General features: G+C 43.1%; 1 protein-coding gene across 1 annotated transcript in view; it reads right to left on the minus strand.

Moving 5' to 3' along the window:
• The window catches only part of TPO (thyroid peroxidase), a 176,580-nt gene that overhangs the window by 52,498 nt on the left and 104,553 nt on the right, over positions 1-19,529 (minus strand). The window contains exons 8-9 of the mRNA XM_068233268.1: positions 18,828-19,065; positions 2,524-2,732 (exon numbers count right to left, since the gene is read on the minus strand). Of these exons, the coding sequence (XP_068089369.1) occupies positions 2,524-2,732; positions 18,828-19,065 (447 nt within the window). The remainder of the gene's footprint in view (positions 1-2,523; positions 2,733-18,827; positions 19,066-19,529) is intronic.

A 19,529-nucleotide genomic window follows, 5' to 3' on the forward strand; every position in this document is an offset into this window, starting at 1 on the left:
TCCTCCCTCTCCATCCCTCCCTCTCCCTCCCGCTATGAGCGGAACAGGACGGCGATCCGTCCTGTACCGCCTATGATAGGCTTCAGCCTATCAGATGCCGGCGATCCCCGGCCAATCAGAGTCCGGGGATTGCCGATCTCCTTTACGGCGCTGCTATAATGTAAACACAGGGTTTTTTTTCCCCACGTGTTCACATTTCGCCTACGAGCCGCGATCGGAGGCTCGCAGGCTGTTCATGGAGACACCCTCCGTGAACTGACATGGACCGTTTCCATGGAAACACCACTTCGACCTGCCGACGCCTATCGGCGTTAGACGGTCGTTAAGTGGTTAAGATTAATTCCAGCTATGGAACTATGAACACTTTGTATTGTTTATCTGCTTCTCTTCCTGTAAAGAACTATTTCACCTATACAAAAGATATCATATTTTAAATTGAGAACAGTAAAATAATAAGGTTTGTAAGGTTTTGTTCACACAATGCCTTAATTCACAAAGCCATGCTAATGCATAGCACGGCCGTGGTGTGCGTTTAGCGCGTAATGTTACTCGCGCAAAAGTTTTACGCGCACACAGGTTTACATGCAAGTGCTAACAAAGCTCTTAACGTGTTAATGTGGCACAAGGCACGCATTGTGACGTGTTAACATGCCAAGAGCTTTGTTAGCGCGCGCAAAAAAATTAGCGTATCATTGCGTGCTTCATGCATAGCACGGTGGTGCTATGCATTAGCATGGCTTTGTGAATCAAGGCCCATATGATGAAAAACGGATGTGTTTCTACTGATCAGTTGTTCAACAGCAGTGCATTGTGAAAATGCTTTCAGTTAAAGCTCCTGTAATGTGAACTGATGCATAGGGAAACATGGACATTACCTTCCCCTGGGCTGCATATCAGTTGTCTGTTCACTAATAGCAACTGATTTAGTGTGCAATGACCATTAATAATATAGTGCCTAATTATGTTGTTTGGGGATATGCTGCTTCATTATGTTGCTTGAGGCTTGGAAGCTATGGTACCTGATTATTTAATGGTCATAATTATGCTATGAGAGATCAGCCTTAGTTTGTAAGGACACTTGTTGTTATTTGGGAAGGGTATGCTGCCTAATTATTTTACTTGGGAGCATAGACTGCCTATGCCTAATTATGATCTAAGATTCTAGAAGTAGTTGCTGTATAAACAGTACATATCCTGTCTATCTTGTTATATTTCAGGCTGCTGTTTATATAGTAGTTAGGGACCATTTTTTTTTGAGGATTGGGCTTCATCCAAACTTTTGTTAGGGGTGCAACTGATCTTTATTTACACCCCTGCTAAGTTCACATACAGTACATTGATTTACCACATCCACAAACTGTTATGACCAGATCTGAATGTATTCCTCCATTGGTGCCCAACTGTGCCCTGGATCTTCTGGAATTCTAGCAATGCCCATGCATTTTGTTCTGTGTGAGTGGTTGTGCTACAAACTATAAGGCTCTTTGGGAGCATGGGGCATACCTGGAAGATGGCTACTGTGGTAAGGGAAGGAACTGAAGAAAGAAGTTTCCCTGTAAAAAGCACCACTGTCATATCATAATTCCTTGATCAAGAGAACAAACAACCAATTCCATGCAATTATATTCAAAAAGTTACAAAAGTTTATTTGATAGCCCCCCCCAAAAAGTGTCATTCGACTTTAGAAACAATTAAAATTATAACAAGGTAATTTAACCACAGGGGATAATACAGATACAGCAAGGACAAGACCTCTCCAGCAGGGGCTGCAATAGCCCATATAAGAGTATGACCCGGGTCATACAGTAAACATACAGCATGCAATAATAGTGTACACAAAAGTGCCAGATGAAAGCAACAATCATCAGTTACTAAATAATAAATAGTAGTAAAGTTCAACAATATTCATATAATAGGAATACAAGTGAATGAGCCACAATGCAATGGCAGTGCAAATACTAGGATATGATACTACCTGCTGTACGACCATACAAACCCATAAGAGAAAATGAGGGCTGGAGAAATGTCCATGCAATGATAATTCCTTAATGCATAGCGTGGCTAAAAAAGCCACTTCATCAGAAGGATCTATGTGAATAACTGCGATAAGGGAGGAGCCTTTTTTTCTTAGAACACATAATGGGGGGGGGGGGGGGGGGCAGACAGGTATGGGATTTTGTCTCTCTCCAGCGCATGCATATTGTAAATACATTTTGGTTTAAATGTTGTAGGTCATGTTTGTAAACATCTGAATGCAGTAGCCCACACAATATTAAGGTTAAATCAATAGGGATTCTGTTCTGCTTAGGAATGTTTTTTAGAGCATAGGAGAAGGAAGCAATACACATCCACAGGCTAGTTCAGCTTACTTTGTCCAGCTCAGGATATACAATGCTCAGTTTGTGGGATTTGGACCAAATAGCATAACAATGCTAACAATAACACATCTCTATTTCAGGTTACATTTTGTTTTTTGCTGGACAGGGACAATTCAGACAGAAAGGTAATTATCAGATGTGTTACCCTCATCAGTGTTTTCCTTCCAAGCTTGGAGATCTAGGCTTGGTACACTGTCACATGACACAAAATCATCTGGATATTTTCCAGTTAGGAAGGCATCAGGTGGCACATGGGTGAGGCCTGTATTATCACAGATTACACGGGATAGGGAATGTTTTTCCAGTTCCAGTCTTTGAGCCTCTGTAAACACCATGGGGTTTTCATACCAAAACCTGCACGTGTAGAAATGTAAAATAAAGCATGAACATTGTTAAGCCATGGAAATAAGTTACAGCCTTCTGGTAAGTGTTCTTAGATTATATACTAGAATAAACTAGATGACTGCTTGAAATGTATTTAATGTATGTTTCAACACACTTTGTTAATTAATGATGCTGGAACTATCTCTCTTCTAGTCCAAGTGAATACCTGTGTGATCAGGGGACTTTATAAATCTCAGACCAACACTAAAAATGACCACTTGTTGCACATTAGAACATATGTTTTGGTTCTGTCCAAAATGACAGAATTTTTGGTCAGCAGTGCAGGGTCTAGTATCTCAAACAATTTGAAAAACTGTCCCACTAGATCCGAGAGGGCGATCAGCTGATCCTAGCGGAACTCCTGATTGACTGAGTGGCTGGGGGCGGCGCTGAGGAGCGCTGTAGTATATATAGATCTTGCTTATCAGTTACTGGTTGTCTGCCGTTGCGAATACTAACGTGTTAGCACTCAGACCTCAGTCAAATCCTACAGTGTGTTAGAACCAGGTGGACCTGGGAATTCACACTTAGCCAAATTACGCTCTTGTTAATTACTGTGTTATACTTTAGACCAGTTCCAGGGTGTTGAGACCAAGGACCTCACACCCAAGCTTAGGATTACTGTGTCATTGCTGTGTTATACCTTAGAACAGTTCCGGGGTGTTGAGACCAAGGACCTCACACCCAAGCTTAGGATTACTGTGTCATTACTGTGTTATACTTTAGACCAGTTCCGGGGTGTTGAGACCAAGGACCTCACACCCAAGCTTAGGATTACTGTGTCATTGCTGTGTTATACTTTAGACCAGGTACCGGGTGTCGAGACCAAGGACCTCACACCTCAGACTAGGATTGTGCTTTATATCTGTTATGACCGTTTGCTCTGTCGACCTCTCTCTTGCTTTCTGATTCGGTACCTCTGCCTATCTGCCTACCAGTTGCCAACCTTGCCTGTACCCGGTTACCGAATCAGCCTTCTGTCTTTGTACCTTATCTGCTCGTGTGTTGCCGACCTGGCCTGCCCGACCCTTCTGTCACTCATCCCTCGAGTGTTCAGTCTGTCTGTACTACCCGTGACACTATTCCACCAAGTGTCAGTTAGCTGCAAGGACCTCCTGCTCCTCAGAGAGTCCTTCCTGTAGTGCAGCCAGTGGCCTCTATCCCATAGGAGTCCTCTGGTTGCAGTACAGTCTGATTCCCAGTTTACCAGGGAATCACTGGCTGCCAGATTATCTCTATACCCTCTCTTAAGGAGATAGTCTCTGCACAGCCGAGGGCCACCTGCTCCTCAGGTGGTCTCTGGCCGAAGTTATCTGTGTCTCCCGCCCCACAGGAGATAGCCTACAGTTGCACCAAACACTTACACTTTATTAGGTGTCCAGAGGTTAGTCATACTTGTATTATTGATGATTCTGCAGATCATCCATAATCAGGTATAGATCTGTATTGTTGATGATTCTGCAGATCATCAATAATCAGATTCTCTCTGTGTGCTGACACCAATCCTTACAACTACACTTCAATTACATTGCACTACACTACACTAACCCCTGCTGCCCCGCCAGCTGAGTTACCCTGCACTGCACTACACTTCACTACACTACACACTACATGTAGACTGCACTACACTAACACCTGCTGCCCGACCAGATAAGCTACACTACAATACAATACACTACATTACACTAAACTACATTACACTCTAAACTCACCTGACGCTGCTGCCACACTCCTCTCCCCCTCGCTCCAGTCCTACTAATAGACGACTCCTTTTCTCTTCTCTTCCTGCTGCTGTGACATTGATGTACACTGCAGCCGCCCCACACTATTCAGCTCCAGGTCCTCTGCTTCGCATGGCCTCCGTACCTCCATATTGGTCCTGTACTGTAACACCAGTGTGACACCGGCGCACGTGTGCTGCAAGGGGGGGAGGAGCGCAGTGGCAGGATCAGATAAGACCTTCCCTGTGCCCTCTGCACAACATTTTACATTTGTGTCTTTGGAATATAAGACGCACTCTTTTTTCCCCCCACAATTTGGGGGAAGAAAAAGTGTTCCTTATGTTCCGAAAAATAGAGTATATATTTTTAGCAGTTGCCTTCAGCATGTTCCTGTTTTTTTAGTTCTGCAGACTGTTAGAAGTTCAGTCTATTTTTCAGGCAGCATTTTTTCCATCCTTTGCAGATATACATGGGTGTCCCAAGATATAGGTTGACTTGTGATAAATATATCAGTGTGTCCCAGTTCAGTCATTTTAACTCTGCAGGGAGGCTTCAGTTAATCATAAGCAGACAGTCACACTGTGGCGATGCTTTACTCTGCTTCAGTTAAATGGTGTAGGAAAAGTTTGTTTGGTATCAGATTTAAAGTGTGCATTTATTTTTTAAAGATATAAAGAAGGATCTATTTAATGTGCTGATATATTTCATTTAAAATGAAACTCCAGACTTTTTTTTTACCTTTGGATAGCAATTAGATGGGAAATGTGTTTATTGTTCATGCATATAACATTTTTTATTAAAGGACCACTATTGCAAAACATTGTAAAATTTCAAATACAGAAGTACATTTGTTCCACAGTAAAATGCAATTTAAATTGCCTTTCTCCCATCTTCCTGTCACTTACAGTAGGCAGTAAAAGAGTGACAGGTTCTGGACTAGTCCATTCTCCCTATGGGGTTTTTATTTATTTTCAAAAACACTTACTGAACGGCAGTTGCATATTCCAACTGACAAAATAGTTTGCAAGTGAGTAGGCAGGCTTGCCAGCATCTGTGTGTAGATCCTTTCCAGGGATTGCTTTTATAAAGAATACGGAGATTAGAATAGATACTGAGAATCTCTCATGAGCAACAGCAACATAGGAAAAAGGTACTTTATAGCTCATTTTACTACGGCAGAAATAAACATTTTATATGTATGTATTTCAAACTACGGGGAAGATGAGAATAAAAAGCACTACCTTAAAAAAGTACAATACAGTCAGATGGGAGGGGCTGAGAAGGAAGCATCAAAAAAGCTGGCTAAGCTGTAGATCCAATCATGATACAATCAAAATTCAGCTGGCTGGATTCTAGAGAACAGTACAGGTAGTCCCCGACTTATGAACACCCGACTTACGACCAACCCACCGATATGAATGGCATGGATTCTGTTTCTCCATGGGAACAAGTCAAACAAGAAATATTCAAATTAGACTTTTAGTTTTTTGAGAAAATTAATTAAAAAAAAATCAAAGAAAAATGGCTTTTAAACTTGTATAAGCAGGTGCAGAGGGCAGAGGTGACACAGTGTTCTGACTTAAGTACAGATTCAGGTTAAGAACAAACATACAGTCCCTATCTCGTTCGTTAACCAGGGACTGCAGGTACTTTGGGTAAGCACATCTCTTTGAGCATACAGTAATGGATTCACATACTGCACCTGAATTCAGTACATGGTTCCTTCAAAAGTTATTAGCAGTAGGAGCTTTAAAGCCCATGTAAACACAGACTAAAAAAAAATGAAAACCTAGTGCTTACTTTGCAATGATCACTACTGCCAATAGCCATTTCCCCTTGTATAGTGGTAGTGTATAGAATTCTCCCTCTGCTAGAAGTCTGTGTCCTTCACTGTACAAGAGCCACAACACTGTAATCTACCATCATACTGGAAATCCTAGATTTTAGGTGAACACAGGAAGGGGGGGGGGGGGGGTAATTTTAAGCAGAAGAGAGGGAAGGTTAGTGTTAGGCAGAGGGATTTAGAGCTTATTGTTAAGCACTGGAAAGGTAAAGGTCAGTGTTAGGTATAGGCCTGCAGGTTTCACATCTGGAAGAAACCACTTTTTTTGTCTCCTCACCAGCCAAGGTAAGATTGATTCTCTTACATCTGGCCTTGGCCACATCTCTAGGACACTTCCCACATTGGCCGGCCAATATGGGAACTAGCCACACTTCTGGCTTTGGCCATAAAATCTATATTGATTTATATAGCACCAACATCTTCTGTGGTGCTGTACAGCAGAATACAAGGTATAACAATACAATATAAACAAAACAACCGTTAATACAATACAATGGTGGAAATGTGAAACTATATCTCCACTTTTGTTGAGAAATGAGTAATCCCTTTAGTTCAGCTCTCACATGGATAGGAGTTATGGCAAATATTATTTCAACTTGTTTACATTGTATGAGTGCATGTCAAGATGCGGCCACTCCACTGTGTTCTCAACAATGACTGCCTTGTTGGGAGTGTCACACCTGCTGCCAGTCACTCACTAGTGCAGTGGTGGAAAATAACTAACAAGGGTTCATTCTCTCTGCAGGTAATAAATCATGTAGGAAGAGGAAAACTCCAGGGGCAGTCCAATCTTTTAACGAAGGACATTTTATGCTTATTCAGCTACAAAGGTCATCTTTAATAATAATACATTTCTTTTTAAGGAAAAGTCATGTTGCACCTTAAAACTTTTACAACAAATAGTTTAAAAGACAATAAAAAAAACATTCGCTGCTTCCCCGTGAGGACCCTACGTGGTTGTCGCATATAGCATGTGGTGCAGGTGAGACATCACACATGCACCTGGCGGTAGAGAAGCATCAAAACAAGACCAAGATCAGCTGGACAGTCATGGTAGCTGGAGCAGGTGAGAATTGAATACACTGGGGGGAGCACATTTACATGTGGGGGGAAAGCAGCCTTGGTCCATCACAATTGTTGGTTGTCAATTTGACTGAATTTGGGCTGAAATTGGTCAAATGTATCAATCGAGCATACTGGCAAATCTCTAGCCAATGTGGTCGATCAGGTGCGTGTGTGATATCACATGCCATTACCGATACCCACCTGATCTACCATATTGGTTAGAGATTTTCCTGTATTCTTGATAGATACATTTGACCAACTTCAGCCCAAAGGGATTGCAAGAGTTAGTGGTTTTTAATAAACCTTCTCACAAACAGACAATAGACAGAAAAAGGGGTCAATCCTCAAAAATGGGATCCCATTTTTGAGGATTGCCCAATTTCAGCCCAAAACCAGTCAAATTGTCAATCAGCCATGTTTGTTGCAGCAATGATTTTGATCCGATTTGATAAAATTATCAAATCGGACGGTCGATTGGGTCGCAAAATAGATAGATGTAAGGCCACCTTAAGAAATGTGGCTAATAGAGCTGATAGAGTTATCTCAATGTTTTATGTCTTAAGACAGACTTATTATTTATTGTGCTTCTATTTATTAAATTGCACTATTACAAAACACCTGCTACGCCTCTTCACTTTTCTCACATACTCTATATGGTAATTTGTGTTTCCTGTTATGTCTGGCAAATTATGTAGTGTAACTGAGCCTGCTGTAGCCAAGAGATTAAGGTGGAACTAAACATTCAAAATCAAATTGTTTCACAGGTAGTCATCCCTTAATTACAGTAAATTGTGATGGACAAAAAAAAAAATTCTATTTCTGAGGTTTATGGCAGCGCACCACAAAATTATATTTCTATATATTCTTAGCAACTTAAAAGGAATTTCCGTCAGAACTTGAGATTTCTAGGAATATGGTAGTTTGTCAAGTGTACATGACAGCTATTCAGAGAGAACTACAGTAGTGTAGAGATTTGGCGATTACAATTAGGGATGAGCGTAATGACCTAATTACGAATTTCCGAAATTTCGCGAAATTACTACAATTACGATTTCAGCAGTAATCGAAATTTCGTAATTTGCGCAAATTACGCAAATTTTCGTAATTACGATATTTAGTATTTTAAAGTTTGCAAAGGTTTCTATCCCTGTAGATGCCTAAAATGAATGAATAACCAACCAACCTCCTCCCTCCCTCTCCCTCTCTCTCTCTCTCTCCAGAGATTTGTAGTATTTCAAAACCATACTCACATTCATGACATGTCCAGGGATCAAACCCAGGCCAACCACATGGAAGACAGCTATGCTCACCACCATACCACCAAACACACACTAAATAGACTGCTAACCTAAATCTACTTGTAGACAGTCATATGAGACACATGCTGGGTGCAGGGCTTTGTGATTGGACCATGCGATAGAGTGAGGTGCAAAAATGAAATCATGCCTAGCAGAGGATGGTTTCACAGTGCTAAATGCTAGGCTGGCTGTGGTGCAATTGGTTAGTGTGTCTGGCTGGTAACAGCAAGGTTACAGGTTCGATTCCATCCAGGCATGTCTTTTCCTTTTGCGTTCAACAGTTGTCCAAACAGAGCCAACAGAGCCCCAGATAGCCATGTAGAGTTAGGTCACAGCTAGCCTGGCTGTGGTGCAATTGGTTAGTGTGTCTGGCTGGTAACAGCAAGGTTACAGGTTCGATTCCATCCAGGCATGTCTTTTCCTTTTGCGTTCAACAGTTGTCCAAACAGAGTCAACAGAGCCCCAGATAGCCATGTAGAGTTAGGTCACAGCTAGCCTGGCTGTGGTGCAATTGGTTAGTGTGTCTGGCTGGTAACAGCAAGGTTACAGGTTTGATTCCATCCAGGCATGTCTTTTCCTTTTGCGTTCAACAGTTGTCCAAACAGAGCCAACAGAGCCCCAGATAGCCATGTAGAGTTAGGTCACAGCTAGCCTGGCTGTGGTGCAATTGGTTAGTGTGTCTGGCTGGTAACAGCAAGGTTACAGGTTCGATTCCATCCAGGCATGTCTTTTCCTTTTGCGTTCAACAGTTGTCCAAACAGAGCCAACAGAGCCCCAGATAGCCATGTAGAGTTAGGTCACAGCTAGCCTGGCTGTGGTGCAATTGGTTAGTGTGTCTGGCTGGTAACAGCAAGGTTACAGGTTTGATTCCATCCAGGCATGTCTTTTCCTTTTGCGTGCGCGCGCTGCGCCATTGAACCCCATGGGGTATTTTGCGTGCGTAAAACTTTACGCATGCAAAACTTTGTGCTCGGTGTTTGGACAACTGTTGAACTCAAAAGGAAAAGACATGCCTGGATGGAATCGAACCTGTAACCTTGCTGTTACCAGCCAGACACACTAACCAATTGCACCACAGCCAGCCTAGCATTTAGCACTGTGAAACCATCCTCTGCTAGGCATGATTTCATTTTTGCACCTCACTCTATCGCATGGTCCAATCACAAAGCCCTGCACCCAGCATGTGTCTCATATGACTGTCTACAAGTAGATTTAGGTTAGCAGTCTATTTAGTGTGTGTTTGGTGGTATGGTGGTGAGCATAGCTGTCTTCCATGTGGTTGGCCTGGGTTTGATCCCTGGACATGTCATGAATGTGAGTATGGTTTTGAAATACTACAAATCTCTGGAGAGAGAGAGAGAGAGAGAGAGAGAGAGAGAGAGAGAGAGAGAGAGAGAGAGAGAGAGAGAGAGAGAGAGAGAGAGAGAGAGAGAGAGAGAGGAGGAGGACTGTGCTATTCATTTTAGGCATCTAGAGGGATAGAAACCCTTACAAACCTGAAAAAGTAAAATTTCGGTTGGAGAAACGAAATTCGTCATTACGGGAGTGAAATTTCGATTACGAAATTGTAAATTACGATTTGAAAATTAATTACGAATTTGGGTCGTAATGTTAAATTTCGCATTCGTAATAAAAGCAGTTCGAAATTTCGAAAATTTCGGCTCATCTCTAATTACAATTATCAGGATCAGTGGTGTCACTAGGGGGGTGCAGTAGGTGCGGACTGCACCAGGTGTCACCAGCAGAGGGGGTGACACCATGCTCCAGGCTAAGGGACAGTGGAGTAGGCTATGTAAATACAGACCAGGCTAGTGCCTGATGTACTTCTCCCTCCTGCTCTTCTCCCTTCTGGCTGCTCCGTGTTGAGTTGGTAACAGAGTTCAAAGGCCACCAGGGCCACATGGTGATCAGCTTAATATCCTCTATAACTACAAATGTTAATATCTGGTGAGGTTGGAGGTTTATGGGGTAAAAGGGGTGACACCATGAGTTTCAGCACCAGGTGACATCAACCCTAGGGACGCCTCTGATCAGGACATTACCAGCAGCCAGCACAGTGCACACATGGTCCATAACATAAAGACGCCATAAGAGAGTGGCAGATTTTTTCCCTCCCTCTGGCAAAGCCCTTTTGTCCATTTAAGTAAGTATCTCAAGGTGAAAAATGTTCGTAATTCGGGACCCCTTGTCTCCACACCAATCATTTCTATCATGTACCCATTTTGTACCTGGATTGTGCCATTTAAATGAAGATATAACTGGCTTGTATGGTGCTCAACTCCTGATTTTTAATACATAAATTAAATTTAAACCCTGCATTAAGCAGAACTGTAGTCTTGCATAAGCATACAATTAAAACAAAAAAAGAAAGTCAAATACTCACCTATGTAGAGAGATGGCTCCTCTCTCAGTGTACACATTTCCAGTACTTTCACTCCCATTGTGGGTATTCAACCAACCAGGGCCGGTTCTAGACTTTTTTCTGCCTGAGGCAAACTTGTGAGGATGCTCCCCCCCAATTTGGAACGATCGCACAGCCAAAAATTTTCAACTTCACTATAGGTAGCCAGGTATAGGTGCCCCCTGTATAGGGTAACCAGGTATAGTTGTCTCTTTATGAGTAGCTAGTATAGTTACATAGTTATTTTGGTTGAAAAAAGACATACGTCCATCGAGTTCAACTAGTACAAAGTACAACTCCAGCCTGCTCCCTCACATATCCCTGTTGATCCAGAGGAAGGCGAAAAAACCCCTACAAGGCATGGTCCAATTAGCCCCAAAAGGGAAAAATTCCATCCCGACTCCAGATGGCAATCAGATTAAATCCCTAGATCAACATCATTAGGCATTACCTAGCAATTGTAGCCATGGATGTCTTTCAACGCAAGGAAAGCATCTAAGCCCCACGACTTCCTGTGGCAATGCATTCCACATCTTAATCACTCTTACTGTAAAGAACCCTTTCCTAAATAAATGGCTAAAACGTTTTTCCTCCATGCGCAAATCATGTCCTCTAGTCCTTTGAGAAGGCCTAGGGACAAAAAGCTCATCCGCTAAGCTATTATATTGCCCTCTGATGTATTTATACATGTTAATTAGATCCCCTCTAAGGCGTCTTTTCTCTAGACTAAATATTCCCAATTTATCTAACTTTTCTTGGTAAGCGAGACCTTCCATCCCACGTATCAATTTTGTTGCTCGTCTCTGCACCTGCTCTAAAACTGCAATATCTTTTTTGTAATGTGGTGCCCAGAACTCAATTCCATATTCCAGATGTGGCCTTACTAGAGAGTTAAACATGGGCAATATTATGCTAGCATCTAGAGTTTTTATTTCCCTTTTAATGCATCCCCAAATTTTGTTAGCTTTAGCTGCAGCAGCTTGGCATTGAGTACGATTATTTAACTTGTTGTCGATGAGTACTCCTAAGTCCTTCTCCAAGTTTGATGTCCCCAACTGTATCCCATTTATTTTGTATGGTGCTAGACCATTGGTACTACCAAAATGCATGACTTTACATCTTTCAACATTGAATTTCATCTGCCATGTATGTGCCCATATAGCCATCCTATCCTGATCTTGTTGCAACATGACACTATCTTCCTGAGAGTTGATGATTCTGCACAATTTTGTATCATCTGCAAAAATAGCAACATTGCTCACTACTGCATCTACTAGGTCATTAATAAATAAATCAGTGTTGCTTGCGAATTTTCGCCAAAGCCATTTTCGCATCGAAAATCCCATTTTCGATTTCGCCGAATTTTCGCGAAAATAAGTACAATTTTCGCTTCAAAAGGCGAAATTTCGCAATGAATTTTTCGCATTAATTTTCGCCTAAAGTCAGTTTTTTCGTGTTGAATATCTAAGCCTCCTTAAAAGCTAGAATCACCAAATTTGCAGGGTATATTAAAGAGATATGTGGGTACAAGAGGAAAAATAAATTTTTCAAAAAGACCTTATAGTTTTTGAGAAAATCGATTTTAAAGTTTCAAAGGAAAAAAGTATAAATTTAAATGCAGTAAATGACAGTTACTTAAGCAAACCTAGAGGTAGTGTAAATGTACTAATAGCAAAAGAAAGGGCCAACTGCCAAGTGCAAACTGCCAAGTGCCAAGTGCAAAGGGCCAAGTGCAAGGGCAAAGGGCCAAGTGCAAAGGGCCAAGTGCAAGGGCAAAGGGCCAAGGGCAAAGGGCCAATTGCAAGTGCAAAGGGCCAAGTGCAAAGGGCCAAGTGCAAGTGCAAAGGGCCAAGTGCAAAGGACCTAGTGCAAAGGCAAAGGGCCAAGTGAAAAGGCAAAGGGCCAAGTGCAAAGGACCAAGTGCAGGTGCAAAGGGCCAGGTGCAAAGGGCCAAGTGCAAGTGCAAAGGGCCAAGTGCAACGAGCCAAGTGCAAAGGCAAAGGCAAAGGGCCAAGTGCAAAGGACCAATTGCAAGTGCAAAGGGCCAAGTGCAAAGGCAAAGGGCCAAGTGCAAGTGCAATGGGCCAAGTGCAAAGGGCCAAGTGCAAGGGCAAAGTGCATAGGCAAAGGGCCAAGTGCAAAGGGCCAAGTGCAAAGGGCCAAGTGCAAAGGGCCAAGTGTCAAGTGAAAAGGACCAAGTGCAAAGGCAAAGGGCTAAGAGCCAAGGGCCCTTTGCACTTGGCCTTTTGCACTTGGCCCTTTTCATTTGACCCTTGGCCCTTTGCACTTGCACTTGGCCCTTTGCATTTGGCCCTTTGCACTTGGGAATTGGCCCTTTGCACTTAGCCCATGGCACTTACACTTGGCCCTTTATTTTGATATTAGTAAATTTACACTACTGCTAGGTTTGCTACAGTAACTGTCATTTACTGCATTTAAATGTATACTTTTTTCCTTTGACACTTTAAAATCGATTTTCTCAAAAACTATAAGGTCTTTTTGAAAAATTTATTTTTCCTCTTGTACCCACATATCTCCTAAATATACCTTGCAAATTTGGTGATTCTAGCTTGTAAGGGGACTTAGATATTCAACGCGAAAAAACGGACTTTAGGCAAAAATTAATGCGAAAATATTCGGCGAATTTTCGCCTTTCGAAACGAAAATAGTATTTATTTTCGCAAAAATTCGGCGAAAAGAATATTTGCATTTTCGCTCATCACTGAAATAAATTGAAGAGCACTGGACCCAGTACAGACCCCTGTGGAACCCCACTGCTAACAGTCTCCCATTTTGAGTACGATCCATTGACCACAACTCTTTGTTTTCTGTCCATTAGCCAGTTCCCTATCCATGCACACTGAGTCTTCCCCAGTCCTTGCATCCTCAACTTTTGCACCAGACTTTTGTGGGGAACAGTGTCGAAGGCCTTTGCAATGTCCAAGTATATCACATCTACAGCATTCCCAATATCCATATTAGCATTCACTACCTCATAAAAGCTGAGCATGTTAGTCAAAGGACCTGTCTTTAGTAAACCCATGTTGATGCTGAGAAATAAGATTTTTTTTTTTTTTTTTTTTCTTTTTTCAGACTCAGCGTATTATCATGCCCGGACTTCCATCAACATGACTTCACAGCCGTGCTCCTGTGTCCCTGGGCGCATCTTCACATCATAGTCTGAATCCACTTATATAGACATATCACAACAGCAACAACAACAACAAAAAGAAGAAAAATCACACGAGGAAAAATATTATAGTAGAATAGAATAAAATAAAAATAAATAAATAAATAAAAAAAACAACCACCACCAAAAAAAAAAAAAAAAAAAAAAAAAAAAAAAAGAAATGCCCTCACCGGTCTTATAGGTATATGAGAGGAAAAGCTACTAGGAATGGGTGCAAATCCAGCCGCTGAGTGTGAATCCCTGAAAGATTGATGCATTACACCACTTATAGTATCTCACAATATTTGCAGGGAAAATCGGAACCATAAATCGGAATCAGAATCGGAAACCGGATCTGCAGTGTGCAGGGGAACCCCACACTGCAGCCGCTACTCAACAGCTCTAAAATATCAATGCTGCACTGTGAGTACCTCCTTTCCCTCTTCTTTTTCCCTTCTCTTCTCCTTTGTAATTAAAGGGATACCGCAGGGGGGCCGGGGGAAAACGAGCCGAACCCACCCGGGGCCCCCAATAGCCCCCCGCAGACATCCCGCGCCGGCGCAGCCACCCACCGACGCCCCGGCCCCGCCCCCAGCCCACCCCCGGAACCCCCGACCCCAAAGCCAGAAAACCACCGCGCCCGCACGCCAGAGCCCCCGCCCCCGCCGACGCCACCAGAAGCGCACCGCGCAAACACAGACCATACTGGGCCCGCGCCGCGCGCCCCCGACGACACCACCGGGACCGAGGACACGGCAACGCAGGCGCAGCGGCCCCCCGACCCCAAAGTCAGAAACTCCAGAAGCGAACCGGAGCCAGGGCCGGAGCACCCGCGAGCGGCCGCGCCAACACAGGACGCCCGCGGGGGACCGCCAGAAGCCCCGGGCAAGACCAACCGACCCCCCCCCCCCGACCCCCCTACAGCACCCCCCCAACACCATCGAGATATAAGCCTTAGATAGGGCTGCACAGTTTTTCGGTTTAAAACCCAAACCGCGGTTCGCGACAAGACGACCCAGCAATCGCCAACATCCTCGGCCCTCGCCCGGCTCGCCGCCCGCACCCGGCCAGAAGCAGCGAACATGCACTAGTAGATTATTTTCTACTATGAAGTCATGTATAGTATCTCTTAGTAACCCCTCAAATAGTTTGCATACAACTGATGTTAAGCTTACAGGTCTATAATTTCCTGGATCTGATTTTTTGCCCTTCTTAAATAATGGGAAAACGTGGGCTGTACGCCAATCCACTGGGACTCTGCCAGTTGAGAGAGAGTCACAAAAGATAAGATAAAGGGGTTTATCTATAACTGAACTTAATTCCCTTAGGACCCGAGGATGCATGCCATCCGGGCCAGGTGCCTTGTCTATTTTTAATTTATTTAGTCTTGCCTTCACTTCTTTCTGCGTTAAGTATTTAATATTACAGTTAGAAGATTGAGACTCTTCTGCCTCTGTAATTTGCAACAGTGCTGTTTCCTTTGTGAACACAGAAGCAAAGAAAGCATTTAATAACTCTGCCTTACCTTGGTCATCCACCATTGAGTTCCCACCCTTATCCTTTAGGAGTCCTATACAGTCAACCTTTCTTTTTTTAGAGTTGATGTAATTGTAAAACTTTTTTGGGTTAGATTTGATATCCCTAGCGATTTGATTTTCAGCTTCGATCTTTGCCAGCCTAATTTCGTTTTTAACAATTTAGTTTTTTTTTTTATTGCACTCCTTATAATTGCTTAGTGCAGCCTCTGTTCCCACCTGTTTTAGGACCTTATAGGCATTCTTTTTCCTCTTCATTTTATCCCTAACCTTTCTATTCATCCATAGAGGCCTTTTTTATTCCTAGACATTTTGTTTCCATATGGGATATACATACTACAATATTGATTGAGAATAAGTTTAAAAGCTTGCCATTTCCCTTCAGCGTCCTCTCCTTGTAGTACATTATCCCAGTTCACCAAACTTAGTGCCTGCCTAATTTGATTGAACTTTGCTTTTCTAAAATTCATAGTTTTAGTGGTCCCGCTGCCCCGTGACCTATCAGTCACCAGATCAAACGTTAGCATGTTGTGATCACTATTTCCCAAATGTTCTTGAACCTGCACATTTGATACATTATCTGGTCTATTAGAAATGATCAGATCCAGTAACGCATTCCCCCTAGTTGGTTCCGTTACCATTTGAGTCAAGTAATTGTCCTATAGTGCTTCCAGAAATCTTCTGCTTTTACCAGAATGGGTAGCCTCAATACCCCAGTCAATGTCTGGAAAGTTGAAGTCGCCCATAACTATGACCTCATTTTTACTTGCAGCTTTTTCAATCTGCTGTAGTAATCGCAGTTCTGCAGCTTCATTAATATGAGGTGGTCTGTAGCATACCCCAATAAGCAATTGGCAACTCTTATTTCCACCATGAATATTTACCCAAACGGACTCCACATCTTCGCAATCTTCTTCCATCTCATCGTTGAGGACAGCTGTAAAATAATTCTTAACAAAGAGACAAACCCCTCCACCTTTTTTCCCTGTTCTATCCCTCCTAAACACATTGTATCCTTTCAATTAGCTATCCAGTCATGGCTTTCATCCATCCATGTCTCGGTTATTGCCACAATGTCATAGCTTTTGTCATTCAGAATGAACTCTAGTTCGTCTATTTTATTTGCAAGGCTCCGAGCATTGGTTACCATGCACTTTATATATTTACCACCACAATTACCAATTTTGTTAACATGAAATGGGCTACTTGAAGTTTTACCATCCTCCTTAATCTTTACACTATCCCCACCCGCCTCTCCACCCCCCATAATGTTAGGCTCCCACTGTCTTTTTACCTTATCTTGTCTACATACTGAGACTTTATCCTCCCGCCTCCGCTCCTGCCACAGTATAGGTAGCATTGTATATTTGCCATCAGTATAGGTAGTATAGTTGCCCCAGTATAGTTAGCTGGTATAGTAGCCCCCAGTATAGGCAGCTAGTATAGTTACCCCAGTATAGGTATTATAGTTTCCTCCAGTATAGCAGAATAGGTAGTATTGGTGCTCCAGTATAGGTAGCATAGTTGCCCCCATATAGGTAGTATAATTGCCCCCATATATGTAGTACAATTGCCCCCCCCCAATAGAGGTAGTATTTTTCCCCCAGTATAGGTAGCATAGTTGCCCCCAGTATAGGTAGCCTGGAAGGGGTATCAGCCAGGAAAGGGGAGCAGCAGGAACAGTGGTGGGGAGGGGGGTCGGACTCCCCCTCCCTCACTTAGGTCTCCCCCATCCAGCTATTAGCACTCTGTGTGTGTGTCAGGAAGCAGGCGGGGAGGGAATGACTAACCGCCTTCCACGTTCCAGGTGCGGAGTTCCACAGCTTGTCTCCTCCTCAAATGCCGCTGACTGTACTTGCGGAAGTGCAGTGAGTAGCATTGCAGCAAGTGATGAGATGTGTAATGCAGAGCCTGGAATGGAAGAAGGTGTGTCATTCCTTCCCCGTCCGCTTTCTGACACACACACAGAGCACTCATAGCTGGAGGGAGAGCGTGGACTGTGGGACCCAGGTTATTGAGGGGGTTCCTACTCCCATCTCCACCGCTGTGCCCACTGCCCCCCTTCCTGGCTGCTACCCCCTCCAGATCACAGACAACCCCCCTCTACAGCCAGGCGGGCAGTGGTAATAGCTGGAGGGGGAGTGTGGACATTGGGACCCAGGTGAGAGAGGGGGGTTCCTACTCCCCACCGTTGTGCCCACTGCCCCCCTTCCTGGCTGCTACCCCCTCACGGCGAGCCCCCCACTCCCACAGCCAGACTGGCAGTTGACAGCTGGGTGGTGGCAGACCAGGCACACTTCCTGGTCCTGCCTGGCGCCGCCCCCAGACTTCCGCCGCCTGAGAAAGACACATCACTTCTTGCCAAAGGTGGTCCGAGCCTGCAACCAACTGATTGAATAAGCCTTCAGGGACCCTCAGAAAGGCTTCAGAAGCACTTATGTCTCTGAGTGCTTCCAAAGATGGGCGGCTCCATGCTGCACATGTGCGGGCACGTACTCGCGTATATGCAGTACAGATACGCATGTTATTGGAAGCACTCAGGGATGCAAGTGCTTCTGAAGCCTTCAGAGTGCTCCCAGAGGAGCCAAGTTTGAACAGGGGACAGCGCTGGAATGGGAACACAGAGAGAGGACTGGGAAGGTTCTATGAGATCCAGAGCCTTCCCTCTCCATAGGTAAATATCTGACTTTTTACATTTTATTTATTTTATTTTATTATTTTTTTCAGTATTGCTTTACACCTGTTACCGATATCTCCATTGACTACTGCACAGTGATCCTACCTACATTTGTCCCAAAGTCATTTGAGTGAATGTATGGAAGTATGGAAGCTTCCATCTTGCTTAATAATATAATACCTAGTTGAATCAAGAAATTGTTAAGTAAGGAGAATAACTTGACTATAGTTTCGCTTTAATTTTTTTAGGTAGATATTATTTAAAGGCAAGGATGTCACACATTTTGATTAATTTGCAAAGAAAAATAACTGTAAAATTAAAATAATGCAGTTACCTATTAAATAAACAGTATTTACCTGTCTCCATCTCTCAATACTTTCATTTGCTTTGCAACTAGACATGCAACTAGAGGTCCAGTTCTTGAATCAGGAGAAAAATCTTCCACCAAGCCACCCAGCCAGACATCTATGTTATCAGGATGCCCATATAGCTCCATCAATTTCCTTACTGTATTTAAATCACTTATAGCTGTTTTCATATCCGCTGATGTCTTCAGTCTTGGCAGTCCGCAATATTCTCTCCAGTCATTGTATCCTATAATGAAAAAAACAGACAAATAATCAAAAACACAATATTTGACCAAAGACAAGCCAACTAAAGCATCCAGCCTACAAAAATACCCAATTATTTATAACTCAGACATTCTCGTTATTAATGTATAGTGGAAATCTGACCATTAGTAGGTACACAATAGGGATCATTGCATTCTACTGCCTTCACTCTGGCTACTGCCTCAGCAGGGTAACTAAGATTACAATGCAGTGGGATATGCAGGTGTTGACTGCTGGTTGACCACTATTATCAGAGTGATCAAGAAATGTCCTCTCATATTAACTGGTAGGAAATAAAATATATTAAAAGCACTAAAAATGAGAGGAAGAGGTTGGCCTACCTCTCCTGAAGAATGAGTCAAAATAAAATCTAATGAAAATGATTTTTATTGCACAAAGGTATGATGATGCATTTCACAGGTTGGTCCCGCATCCTCAGATTAGTGA

The sequence above is a fragment of the Hyperolius riggenbachi genome, chromosome 4 (assembly GCF_040937935.1).
Source record: "Hyperolius riggenbachi isolate aHypRig1 chromosome 4, aHypRig1.pri, whole genome shotgun sequence".
Taxonomy (NCBI): domain Eukaryota; kingdom Metazoa; phylum Chordata; class Amphibia; order Anura; family Hyperoliidae; genus Hyperolius; species Hyperolius riggenbachi.